The following is a 13450-nucleotide window of genomic DNA, read 5'->3' on the forward strand; positions in this document are numbered from 1 at the left end:
ATAATCTCCTTGCACTAATTCTTATCATCAATACCAACCTTGCACTACTCATATATCATCTCCCATTCATTCATTACATTCGTTTCAACCACCATAATTTAGCGTATACCAAAGACGATAATCTCCTTCATCTAGTTAGTGTGTTTTCCTTATTTTTAATTTTTTATAATCTCTATTTATACCATACCTTCCTAGTTGCATTCATTCTTATTATCACAACCCAACTTTGTACTACTCAACCTATAATTCAATAATGGTTTCCCCGGTTTATGAAAGGAAAATTTATCAAATCACTTAAAAAAACAATAAAAATAAACACTATTAAATTAAATGATTAAATTAAATCTTTATATTATAGCAATATGCATATAGGAAAATTTGATATTTATAAAATATCTAAGTAATTTTCTTACATGATTTTTTTTAATACAATGATAAAATTTATCATAATTTAGTTGTCAAATTAGAAATAGGACAACTATTACTAGATGCACACTAACTTATCACTATTATTCAAAGAAAACCAAACCATCACTATTATTTAATAAAAACTAAACCACCTAAAAATACTAACAAATCATGCTTAGAAAAAAAGTTTTCCATTACCAAATAACTTTAAATCTTAAACCATTCATATGTTTCCTTGCCAAAAAAAACCCAAACTCTCAACCTAACAAAATCAGTTTAAAGCATAATCCAAGCCCATCCTACGTTCATGACATAGATGGACATCTCTAAAATTGTAATTATGGACATCTCTAAAATTGTAATTATGGAGATGGATTTGAATTATTTCAACGTTCTGTCACATAACAATAATTAATTATATCGCACCAATGGGTGGCTTGAAAATCGGCCATTGCGTCGAATATGCTATGCCGTTGTGACTTTCAGCCCAACTGATATTGTACTTTCATACGTTTCAATTTCTCTCGAAGAAAAAGAGTCCACTCAACTGGTCTGACCTCGCGATGATAAGTAATGATCATGTGATCCTCAGCTAAACGATCCAACAGAAATGGGAGAAACAATCGGAGATAAATTGAGAGGCAGATTAATCGCTGTTAGAGTTAGATCGACACTGTTGTTTTTTGCGATTCTAGTCGTCTCCATCCTTTTGCTCAAGCGCTGGGTATGAATAATTTCGATACCGGATTTTTCACATCTAATCAGAAGTTTTTTTCTATATGAAACTTCGAATATAACCATGAATTGAATTTTGATCTTAACAGTCTGATAACCTATGGGAAGAACGAGCGATGGCAGCCACCAATATGTTTCAGCCGCTTCCGGATCAAAACGTGACAGTGAACGCTACCCTCTGGCAGAGAATAGCGAAGGCCCAAGAACTGCTCAAGTGTTCGCCCAGCGCCATGTGTTCGCCATCGTGGCTTCAAGTTCTGAGGAACCCAAGTTATGATCATGAAGCCGCGTCGTGCCCCTTTTATTTCAAGTGGATTCGCCGGGACTTGAAGCCTTGGGCCAAGACTGGAATTACGTTGGACATGGTGGAAGAGGCAAAGAAAGTTGCATCTTTTAGGCTCACCATTGTTAATGGCAGGATGTATGTGGAATCCTATGTAAAGTCTTATGAAACCAGAGATCTGTTTACAATTTGGGGAATTGCGCAGTTGCTGAAATTATATCCCAAAATGGTTCCAGACTTGGACTTGATGTTCAACTGTGACGACATACCTGTTTCGCCACGACGCAATGATAGTGATCCGGCCTGGTCTCCTCCCCCGCTGCTTCATTATTGCGGGAGCGAAGATTCTTTTGACATTGTGTTCCCAGATTGGTCTTTCTGGGGATGGTAAGTTTAATACCCAGTTGAGTTCCTTAACTATCACAGGCCTATTGGATACTTGTGTTCTAATATCTGCATTGACTTAAATCTATATTTGTATTTTCAAGCATGGCGGTCTCCAGGTTCATATCCTACCCTTGTTTAGATGAGTTTATAGGTTTGTGTGATTGTACCCTTGTTTAGATGAGTTTATAGGTTTGTGTGATTGTTTAGTATGAATGCACCCAATGGAGGATGAGGTTTGTGTCATTGTTTAGTATGAATGCACCCAATGCAGGATGTCATATCCTACCCTTGTTTAGATGAGTTTATAGGTATGTGTCATTGTTTAGTATGAATGCACCCAATGGAGGATGTCATATCCTACCCTTGTTTAGATGAGTTTATAGGTTTGTGTCATTGTTTAGTATGAATGCACCCAATGGAGGATGTCATATCCTACCCTTGTTTAGATGAGTTTATAGGTTTGTGTCATTGTTTAGTATGAATGCACCCAATGGAGGATGACTGTAACTAGCAGGTCCTCGTTTTAGGATGTCATATCCTACCCTTGTTTAGATGAGTTTATAGCCTTGTTTAGATGAGTTTATAGGTTTGTGTCATTGTTTAGTATGAATGCACCCAATGGAGGATGACTGTAACTAGCAGGTCCTCGTTTTAGCTTTTCTGTTGAAAGGTTTGTGTCATTGTTTAGTATGATTGGACGCAGTGGAGGATGACTGTAACTAGCAGGTCCTCGTTTTAGCTTTTCTGTTGAAGTAGGTTTGTGTCATTGTTTAGTATGAATGCACCGAATGGAGGATGACTGTAACTAGCAGGTCCTCGTTTTAGCTTTTCTGTTGAAGGGTTTGTGCCATTGTTTAGTATGAATGGACCCAATGGAGGATGACTGTAACTAGCCGGTCCTCGTTTTAGCTTTTCTGTTGAAGAAGTGTTGCATGGGGTGGCTCTACCTGTTAAAAGATTAAACAGGCTAGCCAAAGTTATGGTTTGGTTCACCTGGTCCTGTGCACGCCACCCAACCTGTGACCTGATTTCTTAATTTTCTTAGAAGTTCTTTCTCCATGGGTTGATATAGGGTTGTCTTACTCTCCAAGGCCACCAAACAGAAACTTAGAGTTCATTAAAGAGTGCTAAATCCATTAGTAGCAATAATTACTTGCTCGCAAAGCACATCTAACACGTGTCAAGCTTTTACCTGACCTTGCTTTTCCTGTTGCTGTTGGATCTACCCATGCCACTTTTTCTTACTGAATTTACCCACCCATGTAGAGGAGTTATCAACTTAGGAATGCGCAGAGTAGCCACTAGCAGTTGTACAGCTACCTATCATTGGATGCGTTGTTGGAACTGCCTTCTTGAATTGATTCACTAAAGCCAGAACTTCAGAGAAACGGCGGAACTGTACGATTGGTGGGTAGGGTATAAATTTGAGGCTGAAAATAAGTATCCTGGGCATTAAATGAGTTGTTTTAAGTGTGATTTTCTAAAATTTTTGGTGTTTGGTAGAAAAATTTGAGGTGAATTTTGAGTTGTGTTATTTAAACTGGTTTTTTACTGTATATATGGATTCAACGTCTTAAAAAATTCTTAAAACACTTTCCTTGTGAAGGGGTTACCCATCAAACTTGTAATTTCAATAAATTTCTGCCAGATTTTACAGAAATTAGACAAAAAAACCCACGGGAGAAAAACTTTCAAAAAATCTCACTAAAAACTACTTAAGTTGTATATGCCCACCATTGAATACCAAAATTTAATAATAAACATATACAATCTCACTCATTTAATACCTATTGAAAAGCCAGCCTACTTCTACATCTCCCCATCCAGTAAAATTTCTGATTCTTTTATGACTATTTTTTAATGATGTCTTATATTTGTTTTTGTCAGTACCTGTGAGGGGTATGAGTTTGGTACTCACAGCCATTATGCTGCTAACTTTGGTTAAGCCTATTAGATATGGTTTGGGAATCATGCTGCTAATTTTGGTTAAGTTTATAGATATGGTTTGGGAATTATCATAATGGGCAAATCTTTTTATGTAATATTATAAGATCTTTTAAGACAACAATGTGTATATGTAGAAATATGTTTTTGGATTAATTATATTATTAAAATTTAATCAAAGAAAAAAAAATACAACTCAAATTTTAGAGAACAAATAATACAACTCAAATATATACTTCAGTTGACCTGTAACTCACGATCTCGTGCATAATTTTTGCCTTTATCTTCTCCAAATATCGCTGTCGCCGATGCCTTTATCGTCTCTAAATATTGCTGTCGCCGAAAAAATATCAGATTAAATTGGTGCATGACACTTTCCTTGAGAGTATTGTTATTGTTATCGCCGAACACAAATATCATAGTAAATCGATGCATAATGCCTGCCATTATCTTCTCTAAATATGGTTATCATGGCACAAATATCAAATTAAATAGCGTCATGTTGGACTGAAATTTAAAAGTAGCGTCGACTTTTGTGCAGGGCGGAGATACGAATACCAACATGGGAAACGTTGGTGAAGGATATTGTGAATGGGAGCCGAGAAATAAAGTGGGAGGACAGACATCCAACGGCTTACTGGAAAGGGAATCCCGTCGTGGCCGTTGTGAGGCAATTTCTTTTGAGTTGCAACGACACGCCCAACTGGAACGGTCATCTTTATACTCAGGTACATTATGAAAGTTTGAGAATCCTCATTGGGGTTTTATGGAATTTCAATATCTTAGGTTTGTAAATGAAATAATGAAATGGTATTTTAAAATTTACAAAAATAAAATTAGTTTAAGGGATTGTTAGTTTTTTTTTGTTTTCAGAAATTTAATTTTTTTTATATTGAATTTTTTAAATTGTGGTATACAGGATTGGACTGATGATACTCAAAAAAAATCTGCAACTGCTAAATTGTCAACGCAGTGTCATCACAGGTAAGGTTATTAGCATAATTATTTAGTAAATGTATTATTATTTTTATAATTTTTTTTAATAAGTTTACATATTGACATAATTTCATCTGATAATTTGTATCTTAATTTAAATACGAAAAAGTCAACATATATTTATATGATCTTATTCATTATTTGATTATTTATATGGTAATTTTATGTTTTTATTAGTAATGCTTATATATATAGATATATTGTGTTATTTGTTATTTTATAATTTGTATGGTAATTTTATAACTACACCAACTGAAAAAAATAAACATAGAATTAGAGAATTTGAAATTTCGTCTATTAAAATAAAAAGAAAAACTAAAATATGCTAACAAGTTTCATTTATAATTAAGGAAAAAAAATGGAAATACACCTTTTTAAGTTAGTATTGTATACTTACAAATTTAATTGAATTAGGCTAATCAACATTTTTGAACCTTAAATCAATTGGGCATTTTTTTTACAAAATGTTTTTTTTTAACATATATATATATATATATATATATATATATATATATATATATATATAACTTCATTGATGAGTGTATGATATTTATCATTTCATTTTCTCAAAAAAAAAGTTTATAAGCTTAAAAGATTGAAAAAAAGAGTTTATGGCTCTAGATGCCTTAAACCTTTCTATAGAACTTAAAGGCATGACCTTCCTCCCATATCATTTTTAGGGTTTTAGGACACATATTCGGCTCTAAACCACTTAATGACACTTGCATCCCAATCATAGACTAATGAAGCTCTTAGGAGACCAATTTCTCTAGAGACTAAGGTTCATGTTTCTTCCCAGCCATGTTGAGGCTCAGAGACCCATGTGTTAAGGTGACATTATTGGCCCTATATATTTAAATGTTTTCTTTAGGGCATAACCCTAATGCTAAAATTCTTCATTGGAGCCCAATTCCTCACTCAAAGACCAAGGATCCCATAGAAGTTGAGTATGTGTTATATTATTTGCATAACTAGCCCCATATGTAATTCCTATTTGTTGGGTGTATTGGGAGGTCACGGGAAAGCGCTATTTTTATTTTATTTTATTTTTGTGGTAGTTTTTTTGCATTTTTCGTTGTTGTTGATTTTTGGCACATGGTTTTCACTTTTAGTAGTTTTGAGGCGCATCGTGTTTTAAGTCATGGTTTTATAATTCCACTTAAAATATGGTTTTGATTTAACTTGTGTTAATGAATTAGGGGTTTTGGTTGTTGTTGGATCATATATTTTATATTTTAAATATTGGGGTGTAGCTATAAATGGTTAGTTGGTTTTCTAGTTTGGATTTTCAGGGTAAATCTCTATGTAATATGTAATTTTCATTATTTTACTTTTCTCTTCATTAAGAATGTGTGTATGAATTGCATTAGTATATAAGGTTCAAAATTTACATGTAGTAAAGAAATTATTGACTTCATGGGAATGACTTTATGGCTAAGGGTTTGACTATCTTGGGTCTATGATATACCTTTTGCATTGGGAGCTCTATGTTGGTTATTCTTGTGTTGGAAAATGATGTTGACTAGTTTGAAAGTATAGATCAAGATAATTGAAATTGATGTTCAAGGATGTAAGGGTTAGAACACTCCCTTGTGTTCTATAGATTCCAAGAAAAGCTAGAAACGTAATATTTGTAAACAATATGAGTGATGTAGGTGTAACTATTTTATTTGAAAATGATACATGTAGGATGGTTTAGGAGAAACGGTATTTTCTAAGGGGAGTTGGGATTGTTGGGAAGAATTGTTGGTGATGGGTGTAATAACCCCGTTGTTCCTAAGGGTGGAGATGAAGAAGTAAAAGTTTGTGTTGTCTTTGAAGAATAGATGATAATGTAGCATCAATAACTAGGGCATATTGGAGAGAAGGGACTTTGAGCACTACATAGTAATGCTATGGTTGAAGGTATGCCCAATTGCACTATCACGTCTTAATTTATGTGAATATTATATTAATGGTAAATAGAATCAGGTAATATTATCCACATATGCTGCAAGAGCTAAGGAAACTCTAGAGTTAATACATAGCGATGTGTTTCAACTTATTTCTATTCCACAACTAGGAAATTCTGTGTACTATGTTTCATTTATACGTTATTTCTCATAGAATACATGGATTTATTCATTTTTAAAGAAATATGAAGTATTTGGAAAATTTAAATATTTAAGGATTTTGTGGAGAATCATATAGAGAACAAAATCAAGGTGTTGAGGACAAAGGAAAATGGAGAATTCTACGGGAATGAGTTTGAGGAATTTTTTCAGAAGTGCGATATTGAAAGGCTGAAGACTGCACCATACATACATCAATGGAATGGGGTTGTAAAACGAATGAAAATGACACTAATGGAGAAATCAAGGAGCATGCTTAGTGCTGCCAATTTAGGGAAGGGAAGGTCACTTCTAAGTCAAAACTAGGAACTAAGTTAAGGAAGCATGAAACACAAATTTTAATCTAATGACACAAGCTTGCAATGTAAAACACACCAACTTGAGTTATGAACACTAATTCATTAGCCTCTGTCTAACATGAATAACTTCTACCCATTTCGTAAAGTAGTCTATGGCAGTGAGAATGCACTTATGGTAGCCACTTGATGATGGGTGTATTTCACTAATGAAGTCCAATCCCCATTGCTGAAAAGGGACATTGACCTTAGTAGGTGTAAGAGGTAATGCAAGGAATTTTTTCTTTCATAGAAATAGTTGGCATTGAACACAATATTTGACCTTTGAGTTAGCCTAAGAGAATAACAAAGGCCAATAAAATCCACTTCTTAATATCTCTTGGGCAGTAGATTTATAGGAAAAAATCCCTCCACATACTAAATTATGGTGTTTCTTTATCATGTCAATGGTTTTTGGTTCTACTATACAATTTAATAAAACACTAGAAGGCTATTTCCAATTATTTTTTATCCAAGATATAGTGTTTTGTGGCATTGAGTTTTAGAGTTATAGTTTGGTATTTCTCTAGATTTTTAGGAGTTTCAAGGTTAAAAAAAAAAAAAAAACTATATTTCAATATGAAAAGCGATTTAATGAACTTAATAATAATAGGTTGTTTATTTTCATCATGATTAGATTCAAAACTATGTTTATCATGAGGTTGATGATGTAAATGGAAAGCTTCAAAAGGTATATCTACTTGAGATACAATAATTCCAAGAAATTTGATGTTAGACTCAACCATTAACTTGGTAAGGCCTTGGCCTTTGACTAGATTAGTTGGTTTTATTTCTAAATCAAATTCTTGGATTTTCGAAATCTATTTTCCTCTACTGCCATCACAATCGTGTTATACTAATATGTATTTGGTAACAACACCGGGTACGTGGGAAATACATTTTGAATGGAGTATATAGGTTTGAAAATCCTTAAGAACTTTGACCAAAGAAAAGGTATATTTTTACATTATTTTATACTTCAATTTAGCATCTCTTAAATTTTCGTTGAAAAAGGTTATTGGATGATGAAATCCCTAGTCATTATTTTGTGGTAAGACAATTGTAATATTATGTTCTAAGGTAAAATAAAAGATGTAAAATTCTTTACTAAAATCAGGCCTTATGAGCACAAGGGCTTCCATTAAGTCTGTTCTGAATTGGCCAAAAGGATTATTTGATGATTTGGACAATTTAACCTTAGATCCTTTCTTCAATATGTTAGTTATGTCATTATTTAACTCAATAAATTTAGGATTAAATCTTCTGAATAAATTCAATTTGCCTAACAAGGATAGAATTGCTTTTTGATTTCTAGGAAAAGTTCAACTTTGAATAACTTGGATTACATTGGGATCAATTTTAATAATTTGTTTTGAAATAAAATGTCCATGTAGTTTCCCTTGTCATGAAAAGATAGGATTTCTTAGGATTTAAGGATAATCCATACATTCTAATTTTTTAAAGACTTGTTTTAAAAGTTGAAAAAGATCATTTTCGTTTTTAGAATGTACTATCAAATCAGGCAAGTAAATGACAATTAATTTATCTTTTCAATCAATAACAACAATGTCCATAGCTTGCTAAAATGTAGTTCCATTATTAATCAATCCAAAAGGAATATTCTCATACATGAAGGTACTCCAAAGAGTGGTCAATGTTGTTTTAAACTTATCCTTAGAATGAATATAAATATGACTATAAACAAAAAAACCCATCTAAAATTTAAACTCTAATGGAAGCTACTACTCTTTCACGACTATGGTCCATTTTGGGAAATGCATAGTTATCTTTCAAGAATATCTTGTTTAAGTTCCTAGCATCTACACTTAATATGATTTGTCTAGTTTTCTTCTTGATAGAAAAAAATTCACCACCCATTCATAATATATGACGGGGATGGTAATCTTGGCATCTAAAAATTTCTTGATTTCCTTTTCAATTTGAGGTAGAAATACGGGATTGACTCAACTTAGGTTCTTTTTGAAGCATTTTATCCCTTTCTTTAAAGGGGTTTTATGTTCAATAATTCTAGTATCATAAGTCTTAGATACTCATAACTCCAACTAAAAGTGTTTTTATATTGTTTATACAAGTCAACATATTTTGTTTAGAACCAAAAGGTAAAGTATTAGATATTTTAATTACCTTAGGATTTTCATCAATATTTATGTTTGCTTTTTAATTGTCATCTTCCATTGTTTGTATTGCTGGTTCCTTGGATGCATTATTGTGATTGAAAAGGTTTTCAAGAGGTACCAATCCTCTTGGAATTGTTGGCTTAGTGGGTCCTCACCCAGGTTCAAAGTTAGTTGTGCCACAGAAATCCCTACACTACTGGCCCTTTCAGCATCAATCCACAGAGCGCGGATTGAAGTCTCATCCGAAATAGTATGGGGGGATGATGGAACCAAGTTTCCACACCCAGAGATCAGCGTGATGTCACTTTGTGCCCTAAATCTGCCTTCACACAAATCGATAAGAATTTATGGGTTATCGATGTAACTCCCTTTAATCAGCCCCTAGACCTTCGCGAGTATCTATGACTATCTTTTGCAACCATGAATAGGTGAATCGACTACTTAATCGCATCAAATATTACTCTTAACCTAGTAATTACTCAGATCGACTTAAGTGTTCGATAACTTTAATAGACAACAAGATAATCTTTGCGTAAATAGTTAAACATTAATTGCATTCATATAACCATATAGATCAAGCAAAGTCGCGCATCAATACATCGTTATCTCATAAACCCATCATTTATCACAACATAAAATGCATTCATACATAACAGAAGTAAATAGATAAAACATAGGAATTTCTATAATAATATTCTTTATTAATACTGAGTTCAACTTACGAAGTCAAGACTTCACTCGCACTCAGCTAGAGGGGTCCACATACTCAGTTGTGGACTCTACTCTAGGCCTTTGTGCACACAATTGCAGAGCCTTTTCTTCCCCTAAGACTTCTACAATCCTCCTTCTATTGACCCATTACATTCGTCTTCATCAATGATCTTCTCCCTTAGACTCTCAAAGACACACCTATTTATACAATCCCATGGTTCATGGACCATGGGTAGGTCTACAAAAAGCTGACTTAACTTACATAAATGAAGGGTAAATCCCTTTTGACTCTTTAATTATCTATGCGCTCCGTGACCACAATTTGTGGAGACTTTACATTTCTTTACAACAAAACTTGAGCTTTTGCCCCAAAATTGACCTAGGGGACCCCATCCAAACATGCCCCCAAAACAAAGATTGTGACTCGTCCTCGAGTCACTCGGCTGGCATGAAGATCTTACTGCGAATATCCCCTAAATCTACTTGTGAAACTACTACTTCAGCCGCACTCTACCTAGCTGCCTTCTTGATATGCTCTACTAGCTACTTTGTGGCTCGTCCTACACTATCATGCTTGATCTTCTGCTGTGTACTCTGCAAGTTCGCTAATTTTTCCTGAATATTAGCGAAGAATATGTAGGTCTCATCTAACCAAGGCCCCAATCTGGCCTTAAGGACGACCTCTTTCTTATGTGCTGCTTCCACATGCGTAAGAAACTACTTAGCCTCCTGCAGCTTAGCAAGGCGTTGTGCTGTAGCAATAGTGTGTGCCATCACCCTCACTTCAACATATTGTTGTTACGGTTTGCGAACTTCTATATTCAAGACCTGCAGGGTGGGATCTTCTTGCAAGGCCGTGACTACTTCCATAGTCTAATCAAACAACGTAGTGCAGTCCACCACCACATCATCCACCATCATGACTCCATCCTTCATAGCGGCTTTGCGTTGTTCCCTTACCTCTAGTGAGGTTGAAGGTTGTGACTTCAACTCCAGTTCAATTATCTTCATGTTCAGCTTGATCTGAATTCTAGCCACTTCTGCCTTGGTGCTGCACATGCCCGCAACACACTTTCTAATCTTTTCCTCCAGTGGCGCTTCCTCTAGAATGTGAAACTCTAGAACTGTTCGACAAGATTCTGCCACTGTGGTCATGAGCTGGGCGCTTTGCGCCTGTTTTTTCCTTTGCTTATAATGCCTCTGTCTTTTCGATGAACATATGCTCATTTTTCACCCTATATTCACTGATTAGGCTTAGTGCACACTGCTCCTAAGCTCTGAACTCTGTTGTCAAACCTACCTACAATGTGTGAAGATACTCATTGGGGAGTGTGGCCAGGTTGAGGCCAATTTTCTACATCCCTTACCTCTAGCGAGGTTGAAGGTTGTGACTTCAACTCCAGTTCAGTTATCTTCATGTTCAACTTGATCTGAATTCTAGCCACTTCTGCCTTGGTGTTGCGCATGCCCGCAACACGCTTTCTAATCTTTTCCTCCAGTGGCGCTTCCTCTAGGATGTGAAACTCTAGAACTGTTCGACAAGCTTCTGCCACTGTGGTCATGAGCTGGGCGCTTTGCGCCTGTTTTTTCCTTTGCTTGTAATGCCTCTATCTTTTCGATGAACATATGCTCATTTTTCACCCTATATTCATTGATTAGGCTTAGTGCACACTTCTCCTAAGCTCTGAACTCTGCTGTCACACCTACCTACAATGTGTGAAGGTACTCATTGGGGAGTGTGGCCAGGTTGAGGCCAATTTTCTGCATCGCTTACCTCTAGCGAGGTTGAAGGTTGTGACTTCAACTCCAGTTCAGTTATCTTCATGTTTGATGCAGCCCAGGCCACTCCCAGGCCACTCCTACCAGGATCTTTCTTCCACCATGCATGTAAAAGCTTGTTTTATGGGTTTGTAATCTCATGATTTAAAAACCCCAATTCATAACTCAATAAAAGATGCGCCATACCATCATTTCAATCCACATAAAACCTTGCATATCAATAAACAATCTCATATATATTTGCTGGATTGCGCCCTTACCTTTAATCTCTGCAATAGTCATAGACCGAATTCTACAATGGACAAAGCTCGTATAGCTATCTTTGTATATATTTCTCCTCCCGGCTAGATATATGCCGCCTTCCACGTTGGTATCGTGTAATGTGCCTCCAATGTCAGCAATTTCTCAACATTAATCTTATGTTCTCCGCATCAACAGACCAGATGTCTTTAGACGTAGCACGCCGGTTATACATATGTCACATAGGCGCTGGCCACACGGAGAGTTATCACGGCAAAGCCATGTATTAATCTATCACAATTGCTCAACCAGTAATCCCCTCCCTTCAATCAACAGAATCGACGAAATAAGAATGCGAGTTCTGCTTTCCACTTTCCAATTGACGTCTGTTTGCATATACTTCTATCTGTCTGTCTGCCATTTCTTAATGCGTTCAAACCTTTATAACAAACAATTCAGGGCGATATATATCACATGAAGCCCGCAACAACAGTCACTTGAAATAATGCACACGATGGACCGCTTTCAAACATAATAGCGACTTCAAGCCAGTATTCCATCAAACGACGGACAAGCTATTTCAATTATCATTACACAGTATCTGCGCATGAGTAAACAAATAAGAACCAATTGCGCCCACGCAATCTTAACATTATATGACATCAATTTCTGCCATCAAGCACAGAACCATCTCAGAATTTTATTAAATCCAACATATTCATATTTACAATAAAACAGACATTCACACAGAAGTTTCTTCATGGCCAGATATACAAATCTATGGCCCTTTTACAACTGCCCGAAGGCTCCCAAGGAGAACTTCTCACACTCACTCCCTCACTCTCACACTTCCTTGCCTTCAATGCCTATGAGGCTCCATAATTTATTAAACTTAGCATGATAAAAAATCCCAAAATCACTCAACTAAAAGCTCTAACTCTACATGCAATGCATACACATGGAAAAGCATCTTTTCAGCTTTATTCCATCTCTTTTTTTTTTTTTTTCTGTTCTAAAATAGAAAACTATCCTTATCCCTTAAAGATCCACATCCACTCCTTTATGCCTAAAAGCTCTCCTAGTTTTATTTGAGAATATCTAATTAACTAATGCATGACCCCTATTTCTATTATTTACAATAATTTCCCTTTTTGGCTGGATGCTCCCGCATCAATGTTCAACTTGATCTGAATTCTAGCCACTTCTGCCTTGGTGTTGCGCACGCCCGCAACACGCTTTCTGATCTTTTCCTCCAATGGCGCTTCCTCTAGGATGTGAAACTCTAGAACTGTTCGACAAGCTTCTGCCACTGTGGTAGTGAGCTGGGTGCTTTGCACCTGTTTTTTCCTTTGCTTGTAATGCCTCTGTCTTTTCGATGAACAT

At 35.5% G+C, this 13450-nt stretch overlaps 1 protein-coding gene across 1 annotated transcript in view; it reads left to right on the forward strand.

Moving 5' to 3' along the window:
• Window positions 1–1238: 1238 nt before the first annotated feature.
• LOC149196772 (uncharacterized) overlaps window positions 1239–13450 on the forward strand; it is an 80619-nt gene continuing 68407 nt past the window's right edge. The window contains exons 1-3 of the mRNA XM_089408425.1: window positions 1239–1813; window positions 4299–4485; window positions 4677–4741. Coding sequence (XP_089264551.1) covers window positions 1260–1813; window positions 4299–4485; window positions 4677–4741 — 806 coding nt within the window. The 5' untranslated portion in view covers window positions 1239–1259. The remainder of the gene's footprint in view (window positions 1814–4298; window positions 4486–4676; window positions 4742–13450) is intronic.

Source organism: Pinus tabuliformis, chromosome 2_2 (assembly GCF_031772625.1).
Source record: "Pinus tabuliformis cultivar Carrire ecotype Pingquan chromosome 2_2, CPIR1, whole genome shotgun sequence".
NCBI lineage: Eukaryota > Viridiplantae > Streptophyta > Pinopsida > Pinales > Pinaceae > Pinus > Pinus tabuliformis.